Source organism: Photinus pyralis, unplaced genomic scaffold, assembly GCF_008802855.1.
Source record: "Photinus pyralis isolate 1611_PpyrPB1 unplaced genomic scaffold, Ppyr1.3 Ppyr1.4_LG6, whole genome shotgun sequence".
Taxonomy (NCBI): Eukaryota; Metazoa; Arthropoda; class Insecta; order Coleoptera; family Lampyridae; genus Photinus; species Photinus pyralis.
In genome coordinates this window covers 9,023,250-9,051,190 of record NW_022170663.1, presented here as the reverse complement: position 1 = coordinate 9,051,190, position 27,941 = coordinate 9,023,250, and the positions used below count along the sequence as shown (strand labels likewise).

At 34.4% G+C, this 27,941-nt stretch overlaps 2 protein-coding genes across 3 annotated transcripts in view; one reads left to right on the top strand and one right to left on the bottom strand.

Annotated features, from left to right (window-relative positions):
- Window positions 1–668: 668 nt before the first annotated feature.
- On the bottom strand, window positions 669–5,378 carry LOC116173382 (selenocysteine-specific elongation factor). The gene is made up of 3 exons (XM_031490822.1): window positions 4,902–5,378; window positions 1,675–1,929; window positions 669–1,557 (listed from the first exon to the last, which is right to left on the bottom strand). The coding sequence occupies exons 1-3, from the start codon at window positions 5,337–5,339 to the stop codon at window positions 682–684; spliced, it is 1,569 nt and encodes a 522-aa protein (XP_031346682.1). The 5' UTR covers window positions 5,340–5,378; the 3' UTR covers window positions 669–681.
- A 191-nt stretch (window positions 5,379–5,569) lies between these two features.
- The window catches only part of LOC116173381 (WD repeat-containing protein 47-like), a 75,040-nt gene continuing 52,668 nt past the window's right edge, over window positions 5,570–27,941 (top strand). The window contains exon 1 of one of the 2 annotated variants that reach the window (XM_031490820.1): window positions 5,570–5,703. Coding sequence is in view for 1 of the 2 variants with exons in the window: in XM_031490819.1 (XP_031346679.1) it covers window positions 16,314–16,381 (68 nt within the window). In the remaining variant the exon portion in view is untranslated. Of the gene's footprint in view, window positions 5,704–16,195; window positions 16,382–27,941 lie in introns of those variants that run through there. The other variant, XM_031490819.1, reaches the window with a different exon arrangement.

Sequence of the window (27,941 nt, the reverse complement as noted above, 5' to 3'; positions counted from 1 at the left end):
TTTTGCCCCGAAAAAAAAATTGTCTCAGATCGTCCCGGGAAAAAAATTTTCTTATAGAACGTGGCCTGCAGAATCCATAATTTCAAACAGTTCCAAGATTGGGCTACTAGTTCAAAAGTTACAGCCCTTTGAATTTTCTTTCGAAATTGGTCTATAACTTTTGATTGAGAAGTCTGATCGAAAAAGTACGAATTCCGAAAAAATTTTAAAAGTAGATGTAACTTCAAACGAAAAATGTTGTTCTTCATTTATTTAAACAAAATGTACACCACTCAACGTTTTTTGACATTGGCTTTTACTCCAAAGCATTAAATAAAGGCGTTGAGTGAAATCGTTATTCGATGATAATGATTAGAAACATTCTTTTTATTCATTAATTTTCTCAAATATCTTAGCCTTAAAAGAAATAAGCACGGCCTAAGTTCCTAATATTTATTTAAATACTTGGACATGGGAGATGGCAGCGCAAATATCTACCTGAATATCTTGTCGTCCATTTTCCTCTTCAATAGTCCTCTTGTAGTATAATTATTTTAGTTATCCATTAAATTTTTTATATGAATTTACTTGTATCACGAAAACAATGCAGATTTCAACACTCGAATGGAATCTCTTACTGATTGCACAGATCTACATCATTAAAAATGAACACAAAACATTTATTTCTTTTAAAAAATCATTTTATTGTAAATTCTTACATTTAGCATTAAAAATAAATTTTCTGAACATCAATGTAACCGTAATTACCGTCTTTTCAGATGTACTACTAGAATTGCGCTTCAACAGAGTTTGGCTGTCGTCTTTTAACCCATCGGGAATATGAACTTTTACCTTACCACTTTGTCCAAATGAACTCTCTATTACCCCTACTTCACCTGTAGACAGCGTCACCCTTAAATTAACAAAATATGACAAATCGGTCTCCTTTTTAAATAAATTTTTTACAATGACAGTGTTAATGTTTACAAGTCGTTCAACGGTTCCCGTTTTCGTTTTCTGTTTGTAAATTTTCAAGTTGCTCAAGTAATTTTCTTTATAATCCTTGTGATGAGAATAAGACAGAAGTACGCCCCAAAACGCGATTCGACAGTTAGATCCGTGAGCATCCATGTCCAATTTTGAACCGATAACTTTGCAGCCATCAACAACCAGCACGGGTCTTTCGAATTGCAACAGCAAATACTGTTGTTGCACACCGTCCTCTTCCCCACCCAACACTTCGTTGTACTGAAATTGATCTTCGAAGCTGAAGTTTCCCCTGGAACTAAATGAAGTGATAGTGGCCAAAACCGTTTCGTATCCAATCGTGATGTGAAATTTGGCTTTACTGCTAACTTCTCCTTTAAAATATCTAATTTTGTTAACCGAAATAACGGCGCAATATGCAAAATTTGCTACGCCAGGCGCACACGCAATTCCACGTTCTATCAATTTGGGATCGAACTGGGTAACGCAAATACCCAAGCGATCTCCGGCAGTCGCCGCAGTAACGGACTGTTTGAACATTTGCATGGATTTCACCTTTTTGCTTGCGCTTAACCCTGGTAGTTCAATCACCTGCAAAATACAAAACCATTAGAGACACCAATTGAATTATTGATGAACCTATCCTGAATATCAACTAGATTTGCGTATTTTTCCCACAATCCACAATGAAAATTGATGAGAACTTACATCATCGACTTTGATTGATCCTTGTAGTACCGTTCCCGTCAAAACCGTACCCTTTCCTTTAATTGCGAAGCAATGGTCGATCGCAAAGAGAAATGGGTCATTTACGCTGCGCACTGGGTTAAAAATGGTTTCTGATATTTTATTTAACAGGTCTGCAATTCCGAAAGAATCGGAGTGCTTTGAACAGGAAGTTGCTACAATTGGAGAATTCGCAAAAGTTGTCGTTTTCAGTACTACCTTCAGCTTCTTTGTCATCTGAAATAGAAGAAATAAACTTTAATAAGGAACGAAAGTACAAACATTTGCAAATAACCAATCTCGTATTCATAAGGGGCACATCAAAGGCCCATTGTGCCTACCCCCTTTCTTTCGCAACGAGGTTCAGAGCCCGTTCCACTCAATAAAGACTTGGTGGTTCAATAGAGCGTTGGGCTATAAAGTTGGAGGTCGGGTGTTCGAACCTGTGACAGAGATGGGAATTTCCTTGGATCAGTTTCGAGCATTCTGCCGAATTAGGTTTTCCTTCAGTTTTCCTAAATCGTAAGGTAAATACCGGAGTATTACATCACATAATAAATTGGTCAGCTAAGTTTATTTATTAGGTTACCGTGGTTTAACTTAATATTTATCTGTATAAATACACATTTAATCTTTTCGATACTAGTGCAGGCGCTGGATGGATTTGAGTGTGCAAAAACCGAGGACCGCATTCTGCCAATTGATCCCAGTTCAGAAAAGCTTGTAGATTAATAATTCGGATGTTGCCGGAACACCTCTTGGTCCAATTTTGTATTATACCCCCTCCTCTTGCGCCGAGAGTAAGCTGCCTGAGTGCATTTATATTTCTATCCTGATGATAATTTTGTGACAATTATTTTTTTTAATGATTAACCATAATTAAAGGTTGGAAAATGAAATTAAAACAGAAATGATGAATAAAGAATTCATAAATTAAATAGATACACGAGAAAAATGAATAATCTTCCAAAAAATGCAAATATATCGATATGAGAAAATGTGAAAAAAGAGGGCCGACATTGTCCTTGTGAAATCAAGCACATCATATATTTGCAAAAGAAATTGCAATAACAATTATTTACATGTCAATAAAAATAATATATAAATATAACATATAAATATAACGCAAACTCACAAGTAATTACAAGAAAGACTAATTATAGCAGCAGCAAAAATGATAATATAACTTTAAATATAAAATTTGGACGCAGAAGGATGTTACAGGAAATTTTCAAAATGGGAACGCTCTGTACTGCCACTCCTAGATATACACAAGTACAAGAAGATCGCGATCTATATATCTCTGGAGGATGTGATGATCCAACGAAATGTTTCAAGGCTTTTCATAATTTGAAGTACCTGACTTCAATTCGAACCATTTAGAAGCCGATTCAGGGATGTTTTATAACATATTTCACGCAGTAAAAACCCAATCTGCTCACATCATAATCCTTGACCTGATACAGATGGTTTCATCCTAGAAATCTATTTCTGGAAGAAGCTAGCTCGTCTAGGTTGTTTAGGTGTATGGTTTGAATGATCTTATGACATATATAAGAGAAAATACATTTCAGGATGTCATTTGGCTGCTCAATCCCTTGGCGAAAACATTTGTCGTATTTTGCCAGCATTACACTCTGTGATTCAACTAGCAGATTGGGTTCGAAATAGTTTACAAGCTGCATCGTTGAATTTTATACAGAAAGCTCTTTTGCTTTTTTGATAACTTATGTTAACATTTGCTTTTTCGTATTAAATAATTTTTTTTGTCAACAGTTCTTGTTTTTATTTCAATTATTTTATATTGTTGTAACAATTGACTAGCTATGTTAATCTTTAAACATAAGAAGCAACTGGATATTGTCATTAAAATAGTTCCAAAGCATAATTTGTTCAGTCTATTTACTTGATATCTAAAGAGGTGGGGTATAAAAAATAATTGGGCCTACAAAGCTGCTGGCAATATCCCGAATAATATTCTGCAAGCTTTTCAGAGTTCAAAACTATTTACAGAATGCGGTCCTCATATTTTGCACACTCAAGTCTATCTAGCGCCCTATCTATACGCGAGTTTGTATAAGTTCGATACCAATAATAGAAAGAAAACATTAAATTTCAGTATGATAAGTTAATTTAACGGTCAACCTTTACCTGTAAATACGGGGCGATAAGAAAGGGGAAATTTTTGACAATATTTCGTTAAGGGGTTAATCAAAAACATGGAAAGTTATTCTGTTAGATGCGGATTTTAAGGGTCTTAAATAACCTAAATAGATTTTTCCTCTCGTCTGTAAAGCTCACGAGCCCCTCCTCTTTGAGGAACGGGCAATCTGAGTCAAGTCACTGCTCTCTCCCCGGGAGAGTGACCTTATAACTCTTCGAGCTCGAATTACGTCACTTCTTGCGAGGAGAGGATCGAATCTGAGGGTTTCCTCCAGATCTGCCAGTGCCCAATGTTGTCTCAGTATGGAAGCCTTCGGAGTTTCTGCCTCCACAGCGAAGTCAATGGCGGAGTGTAAGAAGTGCCTCCATGGCCAAAGTTGGTCGAGTATCTGTACGTTAGCTAGCTGGTTCCTGTGGGTTGCCCTGTGCACCGTACAGTATTATTGGCCAGTGCAAAATCAATATACCAGTTGAGGGTTCAAACCTCGAGTACACCCTTTCTGCATGCCCATAGACATAGTGGGATGCTGGATCACGGGAAGGAGGTGAGAAGTGGACGATCTGGATTTTAAAGAAAAGAAGGGAAGTTTTATTTTGTTATAAGTTAAATTGTAAAAGTGTTGCCAAGCTGGCGTCTAATAAAGATTGATTCATTACAACAATTCATTATCCTCATGGATGCTGGGGGCATTTAAGATTTCCTTTTATTTATTATTTTAATTGGATACATAATCCTGTATCATTTTCTAAAAAAATTTAAAATGATGTTAAAATATGTAATAGATGTATCCTTGAATTGCAACATCTTGAAAATCAAAAAAAGAGATGTAAAATCACAATGCAATTTTAATCTGCTCAAAACCACTTAATAATATTAAAAGTATAAATAACCCTTCAAAGACTTTTTACTCCGGCAGTGAATAATGAAGTAGATGGACACAAAAACGCCTTGCACGTTAACTACGTCGCAGCACGTGTAATGTGTGTTGTCTATGCTACAGGGTGAGATTGCTCCACTGATAACATAAAATTCAACTGCCGCTTACCTTTTCAATATTTGCCGCCCTTTTGCTTTCTTCCAACAAATCGATTTTACTTAACACGACAATCAGGTGCTTGCAAGTGATCTCCCCAATTACCAAACACTCGGCGGTCTGAGTTTGAATACCTTTAGTAACATCCACCACCAGCAAAATCAGATCAATTATTTGGGCACCACCGATAATTGTGCGAATTAAACTGGCATGACCAGGGCAGTCGACCAACGTGCATTGGATTCTCTCCACATCAGGCCGAACACTTTGGATGTGTCCAGGAGCTTCGATTGTGAACGAACTGAAGCCCAAATCCAAAGTAATTCCCCTTTCCTGGGATTGCGGATTTTTATCAAATGCGGCGGTGCTCGCAATTTCGCTGAGGGCCTTCGAGAGCGACGTCTTTCCCGAATCCACGTGCCCCAGGACGCCGATGTTGAAATTGAACATTTTCCGTTCGAATTTCCCGCGCTTTGGGGACTTATCGATTTTCACTGTTATGTTTTTAGTTGTGGGAGCATAACCTCAAATCCACTCTAGAAATGTAACGATCGTCTGTATATTTCGAGTTTTCGTCGAGTTACTTTCGCCAGTTGGGCTGAAAACGTAGCCCTCGTTTAAAAATTGGAAACCACGCGAGTATTTCAAATTAAAGGACGACTTACCTACGGGTTTTTGTGCTGTTAATGTCAGCTGTACGTCATGTACACAATTGCACAGTTTAGTGTTGTGTCTCGATTCCGCTGTGTTTATGTGACGAAGGGGCTAGATTTTTCGAAAATACGGGAAGCTCGGCTCTGAAAAATTTACACAGGTACGTGCAAATTGTAGATCGTGCGGAAAATCGGGTGGATTCCCTGCGATTTACCTTGATAAGTCATTGGCCTTTATAACCAAATAAGGACGTGAAAACCTTGATTTTAAAGTGCTTTCTTTAGTTTTACACGCGGTTTTTAAATTAGGCGCCTGCGGGAAGCTAGACGACAACTATTTTTAAAGGTCTAGTAGGAAATGCACGCGTGGTAGACGTTAGTCGCTGCCAAAAATTGGAAATCGGGCAAGTTCAAGTTTCCTCCCACACATCTTTCCCGCAAAAAATTTTTTACATCCTTCAGAAACGCGGAAAGTTGCTTTGCCTATTTGTCAGGATCCGTATCTCTTTGTCTGCGCGTAACCCACACGCTTTTAAGTGGGCATATGACTCAGTATTATAAAATGCATGACCCAATTAGGAGAAACAAGGTGTCCATCTAACTATTTACTGGATTCCTTTTCAGGGAGTAGTCGGATTTGTAGTTTTTTGACGCAGATCAAAGAAAGTGCCAAACGTGGTAAACCTCAGGGTTCAGTCTTCTGACCTGTACTGTTCCAAGTTCCTTTACAATCCTTTCGATCCTTCAAAATTCATATAAACACTTTCTAGAATATACCTCTCCTATCTCAAGACCTTGGTTAAACCAGCAGATGTGTAAATATTTCAACCACAATGCGGAAATTAAATTATTTTGTTATCGTAATCACAGTCTTTTAATTCTCTTCAGAAATTCTGAAAGGAAACCTTTCAATTCTTCATATAGAAAGAAATCGATATAAGAGTGGATGAACAGTGGATATTTTTAGCCTTCTTAAATTAGAATTATGTCATTTTCGCGTGCGGACTTTACAATATGTTCGAGTGCGAGTATCTTTTAATCCACCAGTTTATTCCCACGATGTAATATCAATTGGCTAGCGATGAACTCTGTATATTTAAAATATTTATATACCTACATGATATCTAGAAAGTCCTTCAACCATTCCGTTTATTTAATTATCTCTTGCAGAATCATTTTCAGATAAGGGTCCATATCTTTCTGAAGCCATTTCTTATCAAATGGGAAGTGGTAATGTTTGATTAAGGCATTGAGTAAAGAATTCAATGATTAAGGTAATCTCAGAATTGAAAGCAAAATGACTTTTTGTCTAACACGAGAATTGTATTCAAGTGGTCATCAGTCCCGATTACCTACTTGCTACACATATTACTCTTTCATTTTATTCAAACGATACTAGTAGTCCAGGAGGCAGCGACATTTTTTGTGCCATTTTATTGTTTTGATAGTACAAGTAAACAAAACGGTAGTCTACCGCGTCGGCGGTGTTGCCTAAGTTTGCAACAATGTTCTGAACATGTTAATAAATAATATGTACATGCCTCATTTCTACAAGAATGAAAGTTTCTACAGTAATTAAGTATACCTAAAAATGAAGTATGGTAATAGTCTACCGAGCTGGAAGCGTTGCTATCACAGGTCTACCACCCACGCAAGATGCATAAAAAATTATGCAATTGAACTTATTTCTACAAAGATGAAATTTTTGTTGGAAAAAGTTAATGTCATAAGAAACCAAAAAAAATTGGTCTACCGATCGCGTGATGTTGCTAAGGTCTCGGTAGACACGCTGGAAGATACGATTTTCTGAGCGCAGCTGCTGCACTACTCTGCTAAAAGTACCTCAAAATTATTATACAGGGTGACACTTTTAAAACTTTCAATGGGCGATATCGTTTTTTATATTAGAGGTATCATAAAATGGCCAAAACCGTTTCGGTAGAATCGAGGGGGAAGCAAAATGGTCGTATAAAGAAGGAACCAACTTCAACCTCGTACCCCCCGCCACCCCATGCCTAAATTTTGAATTGTGACGTATCACTTGTGATACATCATTGGAAAGCTCTTAAAAAATGCTTTTCAGAAATACACTGGTGCATTTAAACTGCCTATTCACAATTTATGTAATAAAAATGAGTAATTTGAGTATTTGATGAATTTGTCAGTGTTTGAAATAAAAAAAATTTCTTAGATCTAGTGAAGTGATGCTTTGGAAAAACAATTACAGCAATTTTTAGTAAATAATAATTTTCTATTGCTTTATTTGTTGATCGGTTATTATTATTTTAGTCTCGTTTTTAGTATTTCTTGGCAAGAAAATTACAAATTTTGAATTTAACTAAAGATTTCATAATGGTGTACACGTTAGCCGAAAGAGTTGAAATTATTTTCATCTATGGTTCCGAAGCGCGATCTGCATTTAGAACAGCAGCTGTTTTTAATGCCCGACACCCAGAACGACGTGTCAGTCATGTTGCAATGTTAGTGACTAAATTTGAAGAAACTGGGTCAGTGGAAAATAAGAAAAGAGACGGACCAAGAATAATGGATGAAGCTACTCAGATTGAAGTTTTAGGTCATTTTGATGCAAACCCAACATCATCTATTCGAAAAGCAGCGACTATGACCGGACTTTCGCGAGAAACTGTACGACGAACTCTTAAGGTGCACAAATTCTACCCTTATAAGATGCAGATTGTACAGGAACTAACCGAAGAGGACTCCGATCGAAGAATCCAATTTTGTGAAATAACGACCGAGAAATTCAAAAGAATTCGGAACTGGTGAAAAACATTTGTTTTAGTGATGAATATACATTCCTTTTAAATGGAAATGTGAACATACATAACTGCCGGTATTGGGACGATAAAAATCCTCATCTTTTTCGCGAGGGGCATACTCAACGGCTCCAAAAAATTAACGTCTGGGCAGGTATCTTAGGTGATAGCATTATTGGTCCTCTGTTTATCGAAGGAAATTTAACTGGAGATACTTACCTAAACATGCTACAAAATACCGTCGAGCCTCTCATCACTCATGAAATAGAGAATCAACTAAATCCAATTGACGGAAACATGAATTTGATTGAAGATTTCATACATTTTCAACAAGATGGGGCTCCTCCTCATTACTCTATGGCTGTTCGTGAATTTTTAGATGAGAAATTTCCGGCACAGTGGATAGGACGAAGAGGTCCTATAGAATGGCCAGCACGATCTCCAGATCTGACACCATTGGATTTCTTTCTTTGGGTCATTTAAAATCGGTTGTGTACAAAACTGAACCAGCTTCCATAAATGATCTTCGCTACCGGATAGTCAGGGAGTGTCGTTCACTTTCCAGGGAAGTGTTTAAAAATGTTAGAAATGAATTTGAAAACCGTTTGTGGTATTGTTTAGAACAAAACGGTGAACATTTTATTAAATAAAAGTTGTTTATTTGCGGAGTTCAAATTTTAGTGTAATAAATTGTGAATGGGCAGTTCAAATGTACCTACCAGTGTATGGTATTTCTGAAAAGCATTTTTTAAGAGCTTTCCAAGTGATACGTCACAATTCAAAATTTAGGCATGGGGGCGGCGGGGGGTACGAGGTTGAAGTTGGTTCCTTCTTTATACGACCATTTTGCTTCCCCCTCGATTTTACCGAAACGGTTTTGGCCATTTTGTGTTACCTCTAATATAAAAAACGATATCGCCCATTGAAAGTTTTAAAAGTGTCACCCTGTATACACGGGCATAAAGTAAAAATATTTCAAAAACGAACATAGGCAATTAACATGGGAAAAAGGTTTTTTGCAGATCGTTGCTCTCCCATGATGCTTTAGGTCTTAGCGGGTTTATATGACACCAATCGAAAGAAGATTTTTTTTCTTTATCTAATGATATACGACTTAGTTCATTTTCAGTTGTATTTCTCATTATTAACGATCCTCGAGATTGTTGATAATTTTGTATTGTATCTGTCTCTCCGTCTGTCTGTTCGTCTGTTCGTGTGCACGATAACTCATAACTGAATAATTTTTATAGAAAAGTTCGATCGCTTTAAATATTGAAACAGCTGTTCTTAAGAATATAAGAAAGGTCGCTATTCAGTTACGTAGACTAACGGGGCAAAAAATTATAGCCCAAAAACTGCTCCAACTTCTAAAAAAGGGCTTCTTTTATAATTCTTGTTACAAAGAACATGTGGATGCCCGATTTTATGTGTTAGTAAATGTCCCTTAAGCCCCAGGTAACTATGCAAATGAATAAACAAAAATTGACCATGCGCAACCGAACTTTTGTGTTTGCGCAATCCCAATGTTCTTTATTTGTTAAGATATTTAATTGAAATGTAATATGAGGCACCTCGAGTTAAATTAAAACTAACGCCGAATAAAAAAAATTGTTTTGCGCATGCCCAACTTGTTTTTTGTTAAGATTTTTAAGCGAATTTTTGTATCTAGGCACCTCGAATAAAAGTAAAACTAACTCCGTTTCAAACAATTTGTTTTACAAGCTATTCCGATTTGGTGGGACAGAATCAACCCCTTATAGTCGAGCTTATAGTACAGTCAAATTAGATTAAAAAAAATGGGCATTCCGTGCATCAGATATGTCATCTCTAATTTTTCTTTTAAATTGTTAGGTTCAATATGGATGTGAAAAATCCAAGTTTTCGACATTGAAAGACCAGTGCGAGCGACATAGCACTTAAAAATATGGCATTTTTCTTGCCATTTTTTAGTTTTTGTAAGTTTTACTCCTGAAGAACCCATTTTAATGCAATTATTTGTCGTATACTTTTTTGAACCAGACAAAATTTCTGACAATTTAAGCCCTTAATGATCTCCGCAAGTGTAATAGTTTCCGAGATACGGCGCTTCAACTATTGGTAGATTTATTAGTTTTACAAGTTTTATCAAAGTTTGCGTTTTTTCTTCGCAAAAAGTAAACTTACAAAATATGCACGATGAATTGTCGCAAGGCGTGAGTCGCAATAAACTTGTTGTTGAAGAAGTGCTCAAAATTGCGGATAATGAAAGCAAATTAAATATTGATTTTTGTCTTTTAGTGGAAAAATATCCATGTTTATATATGATGCGTTATTCATTCAAACCATAGTGTTGTGAGTAAGCTTTCTGCTACTGTCACAGATCTTCTATATTCGGTGTCCCTTTTGAATGGTCGAGCAAGGTCAGGCAAAAGGAAAAAAATTCACAGATTTCGCAATCCATGCAACAGGTAGTGGATCTTGCTGAAGAAGAAGATGACAACTTTCTTATCATGGGAGATGCTGGGGATCCAGAGGATATCAACATTCTACCTCTTTCTGTGCGGATTTATGGAGACTCCTCACCACAAAGTCCCCCCAAACGACAAAATTGTAAAAAAAATGTTCATGAGGTTTTTATGCGAAAAAAAGGCAAATTTGATTAAAACTGAAGAATTTACGAATTTTTGAAACGCTGTATCTCCAAAACTATTAGACTTACAGAGCCGATTAAGGGCTTGAATTGTCACAAAATTTGTCTAGTTTAAAAAAGTATACGACAGTAATTGCTTTAAAATCTGTCCTTCAGAACTAAAACTAACCAAAACCTAAAAATAATAGAAAAAATGGCGTATTTTTCGAGTGCTGCGTTGCTCGCACAGGTCTTTGGATGTCGAAAACTTGGATTTTTGACATCCATACTTAGCCTAACAATTTAAAAAAATAAATAGAAATGACACATCTGATGCAAGGTAGTATGATAATTTGACTGGACTATTAAGGCGCGTTGTAAAAATTATGGATGCGTGAAGATCTCGAGGATCGTTCGGTATTCAGTTGTATCGGATTTTTTTATCAAAAATTCGTTATTCGTTATGCAATTCGAAATGAATATCAGTTTATGACAACTGTCAATAATTTTTTTTGTAAAATTTATTCACTGAGGAAAAAGTATTTATAATAAACGACGGCGGAAATAGTTACTGTACTGTTTTCCATGCATTTTAAAGAGCGTCCCACTCCGCCTGTGTCCATTCTTTAGAAAATTTGCATGCTGAACATGATTTTGGCAATTGGAGTTATTGCCGAATTTTGGATAAGATAATGAAATATAAAAACATTACTTAGTTGTTTTAAATTTCCTATCAAAAACAAACCCCGAATCACGGCAAGGAAAATAAATTGTGGAAATTCTGTTATTGACGTGACGGGCTAGACGATGAAGAATTAAAATATAAAATCGTTTGTGAATATCACTTTAATTCATGTGATATTTACAAAAGCGGCGATCGAAAGTTATTGAGAATCAATTCAGTTCCTTTGCCCTACTCAAAACAAGGTAACCATGTTATTTTTTGTCGTTAAAATGACTGAAACATTTTTTCAAGATTTAAATTACACAGAAGATGCCCTTCAAAGAAACGAGAAATATTCCACCCCATTCAAACATATTTGCGAAAACCCCAATTCAACCACAAATTCGACTTTATGTATCTACCTCGGTATCTACAGAAATTTTGAAAATACCATCACTACAAAAATTACCTAGAAATAATATTACATACAAGTTGAAAACCTAAATACGAAAAACGTTCAAACTCATAGAATGAAAACTAAAACATCTCACTTCTCAACAGGTTAGTCAATTAAATTTTTTGCATAGGTAGTTATCAAATTACCGGGCTTTTCAAATCAAAAAATCGTATGGAAACTGGTACTTTTGTTCACGATTTTCTATGAACAGTTGCATTAAATTTTGACACAAAATAGCGATTGTCAATGATATTATTCAGTTATGAGTTATCGTGCACACGATCAGACGAACAGACAGACGGAGAGACAGACAGCAATACAAAATTATAGGTAAACAATCTCGAGGATCGTTAATAATGAGAAATACAACTGAAAATGAACTAATTCGTATATCATTAGATCATCATTAGATATCATTAGATATTCGATTGGTGTCATTATAAACCCGCTAAGACCTAAATTATCATGGGAGAGCAACGATCTGCAAAAAACTTTTTTCCCATGTTAATTGCCAATGTTCGTTCGTTTTTGAAATATTTTTACTTTATGCCCGTGTATATAATAATTTTGAGGTACTTTTAGCAGAGTAGTGCAGCAGCTGCGCTCAGAAAATCGTACCTTCCAGCGTGTCTACCGAGACCTTAGCAACATCACGCGATCGGTAGACCAATTTTTTTTGGTTTCTTATGACATCAACTTCTTCCAACAAAAATTTCATCTTTGTAGAAATAAGTTCAATTGTATAATTTTTTATGCATCTTACGTGGGTGGTAGACTTGTGATAGCAACGCTTCCAGCTCGGTAGACTATTACCATACTTCATTTTTAGGTGTACTTCGAGGTGTACTTAATTACTGTAGAAACTTTCATTCTTGTAGAAATGAGGCATGTACATATTATTTATTAACATGTTCAGAACATTGTTGCAAACTTAGGCAACACCGCCGACGCGGTAAACTACCGTTTTGTTTACTTGTACTATCAAAACAATAAAATGCAGAATATCAGCTTTGAGGAAATGAGTGCACAAAAAATGGCGCTGCCTCCTGGACTATAGGGCATCTGTAATTTTTACTCGAATTTTTATGGAAAACAAAAGCTCAGATGAAATCGTATCAAAACTTCTGATGAAAAACGCTCTCAGAAGTGTATTCCCGAATGTATTCCTCTGTGACTACTGTGAATACCTCGGTGGATACCCACGATGATATTTTTTCACTGAAACAGTTGATTACCCTTGTAAAATTACGGGATAAAAAATCGAGGGAGTAGTAGTGTCTGTTAGGGATTTGTACTATTTGCACTAACTCTAAAAAATCGTTTGCCCAAAAAAATTTATATGTCTGTCAGGTTTATTTCTTAAGTTTGTGTATAGGATAGTACTTTTCGAGGTAATGCCAAACGCACTTTTTGTATTGATTCCATCTGAAATAAATAATATTAAGCAATCAATTAAGGCAAGCCTGACGATGGTAATAAATCGAAATCGATAGCTCATAGAAAAATAAATAAATTATATATTAGTTAACACCGCAAGGTAACCTTTTTTGTCAATAGTACAACTAATCTAATATATAAACAATGGAAATTTTCACCAAACACACTTTTTATATCTAGCGAAACAGCACTTTTATTTGATATGGCTTCGGCAATCCTGTTTGCAGGAGAACAAGATTGTCTAACGTGGAGCGATTTGATCTAAAAACTAACTGTGCCTGATATAAGATATTGAATTTTTCTAGATACCAAATAATACTTCGAATAATACCGGGTGATCGAAAAAAACTGCAGACAATTTAAATTTGTAGTGTTTTTTACTTAAGGAATTGGCAAACATGTTTAGAAGTTGGTTTATTTATGCATTAATTGCCATCCATTGGCGTAGTTTTTTATGTGAATTTTATTTTCTAATTTCGTACTGTGATCCAGGCGTTTCAAAGCAAGCAGCTCTTTTTAAAAAGGTCTTCGCACGTGCATCATTTCGTAAAGGTACGTACATTAAGAGAACATACTTTATAAGGATCATGTAACCTTACTTTTTAGGCATAAAGGCTTTAAAGGGGATGCACTTTTGTCTTTTGATGAAAGGCGTACATGTTTAAAAGATGCTCATATTCGAGTCAGTTGTGCTTACTGCAATTCAACGACAAATGTGCTACTTACCGAAGGTGTAAAAAAAACGTAGCCCTAAGAAATCGTTTTCGAAAATTCGAATGAAGCTGGTGAGTATAACAATGTGAACGATAACATCCCTATTTGTTATTTTTACAGACTTATCACAGAATATGTGGCACAAAATCTTACACATTGATATCGGAATGTTTTCATCCAGTGTTGATGACGTTAATTTATGAGAATAAGTGGATACGTCTTATTGTATGTAGGCGAATGAAATGAACCTTACGGTGATGGTTTAATTAGCATGACTATTGCTCGGGAATAGATATTTGAATACATGAACCCGAGCGTGCAAATGAGCTTGATAAATTAATTTTTTTTAAATTAATTAATTGTGATTATTGTTTAGTGATCCATTAAATTGATCCACCACTGCTTTTAAATAAATGACATTTAGTATGTTACCAACTTTATAAATGTTTAGTTTTGCGGGAAATTCAAACTGTCCGCACTACTTTCCGATCACCCAGTATAATATTGTTTACCATCTTTTGTAAGAGTTTACATAACGTGCACGTGAAAGATATTGGTCTAAAAGAGTCTGGCAGGGAAGATTTGCTACTCGATTTGCTATCAGTTTTATTAATAGGGAGTAGAACGGATGTGGAAAATGTAAAAAATTAAGGCGATAAGCTGGTGGAAGTGATTAATCAGATCGTTGCCTAGATTTCGGCAACACTTTTTTTAGATTGCTGATGGGATGTGTGCGGTAGTCATCTGTAGCATATTCTTCATCACTTAATTCAGGCGTTCCCCAGGGAACAATTCTTGGTCCTTTTCTGTTTCTCTTATACATAAATGATTTACCGCGAGTGATAAAAACTCGAAAGCACTACTATTTGCGGATGACCTAAAACTTTTTAATAAAGTCCAATCCGCAAGTGACTGTTTAAATATTCAAGAGGACATTAACTCAGTAATTAAGTGGTGTATCAAAAATAAACTAAAACTAAATATCAATAAGTGTAAAGTCCTTACTGTTACTAGATCGAAAAATCCCTTACTTTTTGACTATAAGATGAATGGAAAGGTCTTACTAAGAGTCACCTCCGTTAAGGACCTGGGCGTGTTTTTCAATACCAACCTGAACTTCAACTTACACATTGAATACCTAACAAATGAGTGTTACAAACTTCTTGGTTTCGTTATCAGAAATACACTCAATTTCACGAATATACAGACAATGCTAACCTTATATAATGCGTTTATTCGATCCAAGCTTGAGTATGCTGCATGTATCTGGTCTCCTCAAACTGTCAAATACTCAGACATGATCGAAAAAGTGCAGAAAAAGTTCATCCGAGTAATGTTTTTTAAGTCCACCCTCAATTATCCACATTTGATCTCTTACGGTACCCAGCTTAATCACTTAAATAGAACTTTCGGCTCAAATATAACGAGGTTAGAAACCCGACGGTACATTGCCTCCACAATTTTTGTCTTCAAAATTTTACACAATTTGTTAAACTCTTCCGAATTACTTCATGAAATTAAGCTTAAGGTGCCTACCATTTGTTAAGCTAAGGCCGAGGCTAAGGCAAAATAATACTATTTTGAATGATTAGCTGATGAGAATAATTAATATGACATTGAATAATAGCGAAAGCTTGGACGACATGCCGTATAGAAATCAAATTAAATCGTCGTATCGTGCAGGAGAGCCTATTAATAAAAGAATGAAAATACACGTATCATTTTCTGGCACATTAAAATTGAGTAATAACAGGGATCAAATTGTTTATTAACGGAGGCTGCTGGATCCATTATTTCGCGATTTTTCAATCCGCACACAGAGAAAGATGATGTTTACATTAATCAAAGCGGCCGCATTATTTTACCGTTTAGTGTAAGTTTCGTTTCATCGTTCCGTCTTTCTTTCGAGATTTTTATAGTAGGCAGCAAGCCAGCATGCGGTCGCTGCCGAAGAGCCATGTGCTTAGCCTTACCGTCATTGATCACATGCGATCTCGGTTAACTTACGGTATCTTCGCGCACTAGTCATGTAAATTTGTGCGATTTTGTGTAATTTCGTCATGGAACGCCCCGTTTCTGATCTGAGTTGGGGATGGTGATGTGCAGTGTGAAGTATGGTGGTTGTGACTTCGACTGAAACACGCATTCCTGTTACGTACCATTTGAATATTTTAAGAGGCAGGTTAGTTTCTAACACACGACACAAATAAGTGGGCGAATTATAAATTGTGAAGGTTGTCAAACTCCTTTCTAGAGGCAGATCCTCACAAACTAAATTTAATCTCCCAATTACCTTCAAAGGCATTTGCAACAAATTGCATTTAAGTATACGTGCGATTCCTTCATCTACGTACCGTTAGTTTCTAGTGTTTTCTTTAAAAGTTGTAAATTTTTATGCTCTTGAAACAATGTGTGCGTTTTAAAATCACGTTAGGTATTATAATTATTAGTCCAGAGTTGAACGCGTCCCCAATTTGCTGTTAAACAACCAACATCAAATTGTTTTTGTTTAATAAACGGAACCGGAAAAGAGGAATTCGTCACTAAGTGCTCTTTTTTGTCCAACAATAAAAATGTAATAGCCTCCTAATGGACTACGGCGCGTTTTCAACATTTTATTTCACGGTTTGTCAGTGGTGCCTTAGGCCGTATATGGACCTCAGAAGTAACCTCTATTAGTTTTAATTAGAAAATTAGCCCGTCGGGTATTCAGATTGGAATGACTGAATGAGCACAAAATTAACTACTACAGATGATGAATTAGTCATATATTTCGGCTATATATTGACTGAATTGCCGATGGGGTATTGCATAAATATGCAAACTCTGTAAGAACTACGAAACGGTTGTTGTTCTAATAAATGTCCTCCCATTTACATTACGTTTCAGCGTTTATACATTCTGGGAAATCAATAGTAAAGATTCTATTCCAAGTGGGGTGGAAACTGAGCAGGATAAATTAGTTTTAAGCGGTTTTCCAAAACGTTCAACAGTTCCAAACGTTTTTACACGTTTTGAGCAGTTTCCATTTTCCCACACATTTTGTGTCAATCTTTAAATTTATTCACACTCACATTCATTCAAGTAGTCAGATTCGAGCTTTTAGTCTTTGTGCTTGAAATGGCAAGCACTGACACGTTAAAGGCAAAAATTTAAGGATCCCTTCAAATATCAATTTCAAGCTCAAAACTTACCGAATCATTTATATTAAGTTTCCCATTTCATGTATCAAAAATGTAAAGGTCCAGCTGTTTTTCAACAGTCTCAAACGTCGGTCTTTAAATTGTTAAAACTTGAATTGTCAATACTTATTAAAGCCTCAACCTTCAAGTATCAAACATTTGTCATTTAGATTCAAGTGATTCCAATGTAGCTTTTAAATGTCAAAGTTTCAGACATGAAGCTATGAATTTCAGGTGCCAAACGTCAAAGTTAATTCAATTTTTTTCGTACATGAAGTGCTTCACTTGTCAAACTCTAACTTATTTCATGAACGATTTACGATTCATGTCTTAATCTTAAATCATTACCAAATACACGGTGTCCATTTTTCGAGTGCCACTATGGGGAACTCACTTATCTTAAGAGATAGAAAGTTGGTTAAATGGGTGCAAAGTTGCCAATTTTTGTGCTGAATAAGAATCTGAAAAGACATTTCAAATATCTTCAATAGTTTTGAAGATATCTCAAAAAAACAAAAATTTCTGATTTACGTTTTTATTTTTTTTATGATAAACTAATCGTAGTAGACATTTCTAATTAACACATTATTCTATGGAACGCCGTTTTACTTTTTATTACGAAAGTTTACAATGTAACATTATAAACAACAGTTAATTTTATTTCCCGATTTATTATGTTTGTTGTTTTTATGTGAAACATTAAATATGTTTAAAAAACTTCACTTAATTGAAATGATGTATGAATTATATAGCAATGTGTATAACGAAAGTTTAACAATACAAATCAACAAACGAATACATAAACGAACAATAATATAACTAACTAGAACTAATTCAACAAAAATTTATTCATATTAAATGTGGGATTAAAATTATGAACAAACATTTTAATTCAACAATCATATTAATTCAACAATCATTTTAAAAGATTCTTTTACTACGTCTAACAATAAAAATTTATTTGTTTGTTGAATTAAAGTGATTGTTGAAAATATTCGGCTTCAATTTTCAAATCGTCGAATTTATATGACTGATGAATTAAAATGTTTGTTGATAATTTTAATTCCACATTTAAAATGAATGAATTTTTATGTTTGTTGGACAAAATCGTTTTATTAATCGAAGTATTTCTTGCAATTCAATTTAATTGTTTGTTGAAATACAATTTCATATACACTCATTCAATATAACAATATAATTCATTTCACATTTTTATTAAGTAACATTTTTTAAACAATCATATTTAATACGTAAGACAATAACAACAAACGTAAAAAGTAGAGGCATACGATTGACTGTTATTTAAAATGGCACATTGTAAAATTTTGGAATAAAATTGTACAAATATTTTCAGAGAACATTTTAATTCAACAATCATATGAATTCATGCTGTTAAAATCGGCAAGAATTATTTAAAGTGATTGTTGAATTAAAATGTTACATTAATTAAAATGATTGTTGATAATTTTAATTCGTATCTCTGATTGTGCGGAAGTTTCAGGAACTACAGTTTAGTCTATTTGACTACGTGTATACTAGCGCCTAATTAAAATTATCAACAAACATTTTAATTCATGTATCATCTTTATTAATCAACATTTTTTTAATCAATCTCTTAATACGTAAGATAAAAACAACAAACTAAAAATTTTAGAGACATAAGATTGACTGTTATTTAAAATGATACATGATAAAATGTTGGTATAAATACTAAAACGGCGTTCCATATTATTCGGACACTTTTTAATGGAGATTTCAAATATGGCATCTTGTTTTTAATAACTCTCCAGATGACGGAGAAACACGTGGAAACTTTCGTTTTTCTTATGGGCGCCATTTTGAATTTTCACATTTTGAGATTACGTCTTCTTTTCTCTTTACAACGATATATCACACATGGTGGTTCAGTATCACATTTTTCCTAAAAATACAATTTTTAATTTTTTGAGAAGAGTGCTTTGGAAAAACAAAACGTTCTTCTCAAAAAATGAAAAATTGTATTTTTAGGAAAAATGTGATACTGAACCACTATGTGATACCTATATCGTTGTAAAGAGAAAAAAAGACGTAATCCCAAAATGTCACAATTCAATATGGCGCCCATAAGAAAAACTAAAGTTGCCACGTGTTTATCCGTCATCTTCAACGTAATTAAAAACAGGATGCCATATTTGAAATCTCCATTAAAAAGTGTTCGAATAATGTGTTAATTAGAAATGTCTACTACGACTAGTTTATCATAAAAAAATTAAAAACGAAAATCAGAAATTCGTTTTTTTGTGATATCTTCAAAACTATTGAAGATATTTCAAATTTTTTTTCAGATTCTTATTCGGCACGATAATTGGCAACTTTGCCCCCATTTAACCAACTTTCTATCTCTTAAGATAAGTGAGATCCCCATAGTGGCACTTTTGCCAGTTTTGCCCAAGCATCCATTGTATCAAAAATGAACTCTTGAAATGTTTGCGAAATTAATGGAACGAATAAAATTTGGATGAAAACCGTGAAATCATGGAGAATTGGAATTTTGTGAAAATTTGCATAATATTACAATTTAGTTACATTAAAATACTAGGCGGACAAAATTGATTTCTCGTGGTGAGATAGAGGATATGAGAATTTCTTAACTTATTTTACAAACACAAGACATATATATTTACATATAGAAAGCCGTCAAATTTGAATTATAAATTGACATTGCTCAACGTGAAAATGTGACCCCTACTTTTGAGTAACGATTACAACCCCCAATTTTTTTTTTAATGGGAAGTATGGGCTTGTTCGTTTAACTTTAAAAGACCTCTTTATTCTCTATCCAAAAATGTTAAATTTATTGCAAAAGTTCACAAAAAAACAATAAAATCAAAAGGGTTTTAGTTTCATGGAATTTCAGTATAGTGAGGATTTATTGCGTATAATGAACAGATAGAAAATCAATGAACCGGTTGAAAAAAGTGAAATAAATTATTATTAACAAGAAATACATTGGATTTATTATTCGACAAGAAGTGAAATGGATTACATAACTAGATTGTTATCGCGATCAATGAAAAACTATGATGTAAGTATCATTAATTACAATTACTAACACAAACATCAACTTCTGGTAATACTTTCTTTGGTCACTTCCGATAGGAATTGCAGGTATATTTTATGATTAATGATTGAAACATGTAACCGCAGGCGTTGTGGTAATTATTGTGTCGATGAAAGAATATTTAATTGTTTTTATACGTATTAATCTCGGTATTAATTTAGGTACTTATCTTTTGTTTTTAATTTTAATTATTCTTTTACTTTTATGTCTAAGCTAGGTATTTCAAAAGAACACATCAATTTAGCTCAGGGTTAAGCTGAAAATTAAAATTTGGGGTTTTGATGCGTACAGAATGGAAAACACTCGGGCGAAAAGTCCACAAATCCCCTTAAATCCGGATAGAGGTTCATAGTGTATACTGTATACATATAACAAAATATACATATTTTAAAACAGGACGATTTCAGTCTCGGTTTGTAAAGGCGTTTCAATTACTCTTTGACCAACAATAATTTTACTTAACGAATATTCAAAAAAAATTCACTGAAAATTAGCTGAAAATTCGTGTAGATACTTCAGTATATGAATCTGGCATGTCGTAAAAGGGTATGTTTTAGGAAAAAAATCATGTTTCTTGAATCGTACGCCCTCTAGCGGCAAACCTAGAAACTTGAAAATAATTTCCAGGGATTTCTCTTGGCCTCTTTTGTCAACAAATTTTTTTCCCCGTAAGTGTGCAATTAACGATTCCATAGATATGGCATGTTACCTTTATTCTTGGGACCCTGTACAGAAATAATATCGTGCCTTCCTATCCTACCAAGCTTTTTTATAATTACATTTATTTTTCCACCACCTTTTCCTAGGTTCATCAGTTTCCTTTCACAACTCCGTATTTATCCTTCGATGTTGTCTTCTTCCTTCTTCAGTATCCAATTTTCTCTTCAGTTTTGTTCTGTTTTAGCGCTGTAGATTGTCAAGCTTTTTTTCCATTGACTTCTGACGTTCCAAGTTCCCATCCCCAATTTAGGTATCTTTTTTCCTTCTCCTTATTGTTTTTCTTGAATGTGCGCTTCTTATACTGTCCAAGTGTCCACCCCTATTTTAACTCCGGAGAATCTATATTTCTTTCTCCGCCACTTCTCAAGGAATACCGGTGGGGTCTTGAATGGAGTGGTTTGTCCATCCTGACAGTTGATTCAGAAGAATTCTTTCGCCTTTGGCACGATTTCTTCGAGGATTTCTTACTTCCTGGAGGACAGGGTCCCTCCGAACCTGTACCCGCTCATCCGCCCTTCTAAAGGCCGTTGGCATTTGGTACAGGGTACACTTTTATCGCGGAAGTTCCTCAGCGCCTCATAAGTGAAAACAGGCCACAGGAAGGGATAAGGTTAAAATTGACTTCAATATCTACGCTCATCTTTGACCGTTTTGCATTTTAAGAAAAAAATTTACAGTTAAGGCGGGTATTTTCACTCATTTGTAAAACAATTATGTTTTTTGCTACCTATGAAAATGTTAGTTATTCGAATAACCTTTTTCATAATAATCTACAGAGGCTTTCAGTTTTTTTTAAACGGCCCTTTTTAAGTGGCGGGCCCCTGCATTATTATCTGTTCTTTTAATACGAAAATTAGTTAGGTACATGAGGTCGTTCGTTCGAAATTTACAATTTTCAGTTTATTTCATTTATTTTAAAACTTGAAAGGGTTAGTTAAATATAATTTACGTATAAGATTTACGCATTTTTTAAAATTTTAAAATTACTATTTCCAAGTTCCTTCTCATATACCTACTCGCACGATTTCTTGTGTAACATGTAAAACATTTTGCTTATTATTTTCACTTTGTATTATTCGTATATTTTACCAGTCGCAAAAATGCTGTTTTAACCCGACAACTGTAAAGTATTCTCCTTTCTCGCGAAAAGCCAGAACATATTTCTGTGTAAAAGTGAGTTCGAACTAGAAACGCAAAGCAGTTATCATTTTGGGCATCGTAGGCACTATTTTTGTGCGAGAGGTCAACGACTGGAACACTTCTAAAATATTTAAGAAAGATGCGTTTGTTGTGTAACTGGCACCGTTACCATTTAGTTTATTACTGTTTGATAATTGCTTACTAATAGCGATAAAGTGAAATGTCATTTTCTACATTGCTAAAGGAAAAAGTTGTTTTACTAAGCATCTGTACTGGTTTAATGTGAAGTTTAGTGAAATGTCTAGTATTGCAAAGTCCTACCAAGTTGCGGATTGTTTCCACACACAAGGTTCCGGTGCAAAATGTACCTAAGTGCGTGCGTGTTTCGACTTGTAAGTTGTGGACGGTGATTGGGATGCTGTTGCTCATTGAATAAACAGGGTAACATTACAAACAACATTAATTCGCTATATAAGGGGGTAACTAGAACAAAGCGTTTCATTATAAATAAACGTTATACTGTTGTTTGTGATGGTTTGTTCTTATTATGGAGAGTGCGAGGACGTTTATTAGGGCAAACTTCCGCATTCAATAAATGTATCGGAGAGATTTGCGTACTCATAGCAAAATCGATTATAAATACTTTCCAGGTCCAGTTCCATTAGTGATAGGTCACTGCCAAGTATCAGTACCACTATCAGCGTGATTTATATCAATAAGTTGCAGTTTTTAAAATTATTCCAAAAGGTAGCTAAAATGAGTCGTTTAGCCGCAATTCGTCATTTTTTTTAAAAACTTTTTTTGGGTTAAAAGACATCACTGCGTCAATTTTTACAATTTCAGTCAAAGGTAACTCGATTTTTTAAATTGGAACTATTTTTATTTTTAAAAATGCAGTTTTCATATAAATCACCTTGTATAACAATTACAATTTCGTCGAAAATATGTTTAGGGTGTAGGCTTAAGAATCCTTCAACATGCCACGACAATGAATTTTAAATATGTGCGTTAATAAACCCACAATCTTCATGGTCTACCCTGTATAGCATGGAAAAATTAATTTCAACTTTCAATTAATATGTGTGTATTATATATTTTTAAATGCAAAACATATATCTCGCATATAGGGTGAAATATTTCATTGCACACACTGAAATGTTTCTGATTCTAAATAAGTTTATAGAATTTTGTTTAACATATTGGTTAAAGTTTGAAACTAATTGCTTAGTGATAAATTGTGTATTAATTAGACAGTTGGCGTGCCACTCATTCATTTGAGTAAAGTGCCTTAAATCAATTTATTGTGATGAATTGATGATTTTTATGCTAATCCACTTTGTACGAGTATATTAATGGCTTGCTAAATTACAAGTTTGGAATTAATTTCTCCGTTGATAACTTGTTAATTAAATGAAATCGGCTGGAAGTGCCCACCCACTTACAAGAGTAAATAAATTTATTTAAAACACTACTCCTGTAGTGAGCAATTAAGTTGAAAATGTAGTTTAATGCAAATAATAGAAATTGTTACCATTAAGTAATTATACACTGCCTTTTTTTGAGCCCCGAAAAAAAAATTGTCTCAGATCGACCCGGAAAAAATATTTTCTTATAGAATGTGGTCTGTAGAATCCATCATTTCAAACAGTTCCAAAATTGGGCTACTAGTTCAAAAGTTACAGCCCTTTGAATTTTTTTCGAAATTGGTTTCTAGTCTATAACTTTTGATTGAGAAGTTTGATCGAAAAAGTACGAATTGATTTGGATTCTACGCACCCAAATTAATAAGAAACAGTGTTTTCCCGAGAAATTTTGGTGTAGTCGATTTTTGGTAAAAAAGGAAGGTTATACACTGCCTTTTTTTGAGCCCCGAAAAAAAATTGTTTCAGATCGACCCGGAAAAAAATTTCTTATAGAATGTGGCCTGTAGAATCCATAATTTCAAACAGTTCCAAGATTGGGCTACTAGTTCAAAAGTTACAGCCCTTTGATTTTTTTTTCGAAATTGGTCTATAACTTTTGATTGAGAAGTCTAATCGAAAAAGTACGAATTGTTTTGGATTCTACGCACCAAAATTAATAAGAAAAAGTGTTTTCCCGAGAAATGTTGGTGCAGTCGATTTTTGGTAAAAAAGGAAGGTTATACACTGCCTTTTTTTGAGCCCCGAAAAAAAAATTGTCTCGGATCGACCCGGAAAAAAATTTTCTTATAGAATGTGGCCTGTAGAATCCATAATTTTTCTTAAGAATGTGGTCTGTAGAATCCATCATTTCAAACAGTTCCAAAATTGGGCTACTAGTTCAAAAGTTACAGCCCTTTGAATTTTTTTCGAAATTGGTTTCTAGTCTATAACTTTTGATTGAGAAGTCTGATCGAAAAAGTACGAATTGATTTGGATTCTACGCACCCAAATTAATAAGAAAAAGTGTTTTCCCGAGAAATTTTGGTGCAGTCGATTTTTGGTAAAAAAGGAAGGTTATACACTGCCTTTTTTTGAGCCCCGAAAAAAAAATTGTCTCAGATCGACCCGGAAAAAAATTTTCTTATAGAATGTGGCCTGTAGAATCCATAATTTCAAACAGTTCCAAGATTGGGCTACTAGTTCAAAAGTTACAGCCCTTTGAATTTTTTTTCGAAATTGGTTTCTAGTCTAACTTTTGATTGAGAAGTCTGATCGAAAAAGTACGAATTGTTTTGGATTCTACGCACCAAAATTAATAAGAAAAAGTGTTTTCCCGAGAAATTTTGGTGTAGTCGATTTTTGGTAAAAAAGGAAGGTTATAACTGCCTTTTTTTGAGTCCCGAAAAAAAAATTGTCTCGGATCTACCCGGAAAAAAAATATTTTATTATAGAATGTGGCCTGTAGAATCCATAATTTCACACAGTTCCAAGATTGGGCTACTAGTTCAAAAGTTACAGCCCTTTGAATTTTCTTTCGAAATTGGTTTCTAGTCTATAACTTTTGATTGAGAAGTCTGATCGAAAAAGTACGAATTGTTTTGGATTCTACGCACCAAAATTAATAAGAAAAAGTGTTTTCCCGAGAAATTTTGGTGTAGTCGATTTTTGGTAAAAAAGGAAGGTTATACACTGCCTTTTTTTGAGCCACGAAAAAAAAATTGTCTCAGATCGACCCGGAAAAAAAATTTTCTTATAGAATGTGGCCTGTAGAATCCATAATTTCAAACAGTTCCAAGATTGGGTTCTACAGTCTAAACTTTTGATTGAGAAGTCTGATCGAAAAAGTACGAATACGAATTGATTTGGATTCTACGCACCCAAACTAATAAGAAAAAGTGTTTTCCCAAGAAATTTTGGTGTAGTCGATTTTTTGTAAGAAAGGAAGGTTATACACTGCCTTTTTTTGAGCCCCGAAAAAAAAAATTGTCTCAGATCGACCCGGAAAAAAATGTTCTTATAGAATGTGGCCTGTAGAATCCATAATTTCAAACAGTTCCAAGATTGGGCTACTAGTTCAAAAGTTACAGCCCTTTGAATTTTTTTTCGAAATTGGTTTCTAATCCATAACTTTTGATTGAGAAGTCTGATCGAAAAAATACGAATTGATTTGGATTCTACGCACCCAAATTAATAAGAAAAAGTATTTTCCCGAGAAATTTTGGTGTAGTCGATTTTTGGTAAAAAAGGAAAGTTATACACTGCCTTTTTTTGAGCCCTGAAAAAAAAATTGTCTCAGATCTTAAGTTCGCAAATAATTCTACAATCTTTTCTGTAATTTATTTGTAGCCTAAATTCATTTTACCCGGTAGGCGGACGAATAAATTTCGGATTTCGGCAATAAATTAGCAATAAATAAGCACTTTATGTGGTATTACATTTAACAAGAGTCGATAGTGGAGGCGGAGATCATTTTATGGCATCCCTTATTACAGGTTGAAAACATGATTGTACAAATTTTAAAAAAATGCCAATGTTCGATAACTCTGTCAAAGTGAGATTTTGTGTGTACACCACAAAATCGAAGTTATTATATTTACAGGGTCCTGCAACAGTGCGTCGATCTTTGATAGCTCGTATTCCGTAAAAAAACGTAAAAAAAACCTTTTGTGCAAATGTCATTGGTTGCGCATCTATAGAAATTATTTTTGAATGTACAGGGTACTGTGCAGTAAGTGATTTTTTAAAATAGAATACCCTGTATATTTTAAATTGTTTCGATTCCATTTGTTAACTTCTACCTTGAAAGCTATTCGCTTTTTGCTTTTCTGTCAATGTTGCCATCCTATTCATTTTTTTCCGAATAATTCCATGTAAGCAATCCTCAACTTTTATGAATCGTGGCCACCAGAAATAAATTTAAGTTATAATGTTAATCCGAGGAAACGGAAACACTTTGATAATAAGAAAGTTGTATTTAGTGATCCAAGGTGTTCACAATGAAAGGGTTAAATTACCGAATTTCAATGTTCAGATAATATGTAGAAATGTTTTTTTGAACTCGTAGCGTAGACGACTACTGGTTTATTTTGTTTATATTTATCTGGTGTCCCCTTACGGAATTTATTCACAAAATGATACATCAATTGCATATGTTACCTCAATATTTGCATGTTTCGAGGGCAAATTTTGCATATTAATTTAATTATGCTACGGGTTGAAAGTAAAGAACAGTGAACCAGTGGTAGTTAATTGCCTGTTCATCATTTTTGTCTACAATTATTATCTGTTTCTAGAATTTAGTTTGTATATCGCTTCAGGGTTCCCACTCCCCTGATTCACTGCCGCTCGTTTACACATCGTCAGAAAAAAAGTATTAATCATTCATTTTCGTACTTTGTGAGTAATGTTTCAATTTAGAGAATGCTTTAAACGAAATACAAATGATCTATCTGTCACTCATTATCTAAATCTCTATTTGAACTACTAAATTTCAGCTATTTGGAAATTCACACGTATGAATAAAGATAATGTTAATTCCTGGCCCAAGGTAGCGACCAGGACCTCAAACTGCTCGCATCCATCGAGTAAGATCGTTTGGCCGTTTTCCAAACCTAATTTGTTCTATAAACAACAACTTTAGGTCCATGTCCAAAATATAAAAATGACGACGCAACTTAATTCCTGATGCCTAAGTAATGATCACATTTTGTTTCTGTCCATTGAAGGAACGGTAAATGATAAGTAGAAAGTTTTTGACAACTTCATCTCAAAAATTCTTTGTCGAGATCGGGATGATGAAGATGCTGACACTTTACATCCAAACTGATAACCATTAAATCCGCAAATAAGTTATTAACTATTTCCCCAAAGAAATTTACGAAGTTACAAAGATTTTGGGCTTCAAATCGCGAATCCAACTCACTCAATCTGATTAAAATTTTGTTGAATTTCCCTGCTCTTATCGAAGTTATTGGCACCTTTGTCCAAAAAGTAAATCGTATTCTCTTTTTCGCGTTACATTACGACTAAAGGAGAAATTTCGTTTTCCGCACGTCCCTGTTGCAAATATAGACATTGCGTACTTAAAACAGTAAGTAAATTAGTGATTCAAATAGTGAAAAATAACTAGTGCACTATACGTGTCTTATTTGGAATGCGTGTATTTTAGTTGGCAAGCTTCCGTTCAGTCTACCCAAC

Excerpts from the sequence above, each read along its gene's own strand:
- LOC116173382 (XM_031490822.1), bottom strand. The coding sequence starts at position 5,339 with ATGTTCAATTTCAACATCGGCGTCCTGGGGCACGTGGATTCGGGAAAG. Across the intron at positions 1,930-4,901 it reads GGGCGGCAAATATTGAAAAG|ATGACAAAGAAGCTGAAGGT; the intron begins GTAAGCGGCAGT and ends CTTCTATTTCAG. Across the intron at positions 1,558-1,674 it reads GATCAATCAAAGTCGATGAT|GTGATTGAACTACCAGGGTT; the intron begins GTAAGTTCTCAT and ends TGTATTTTGCAG.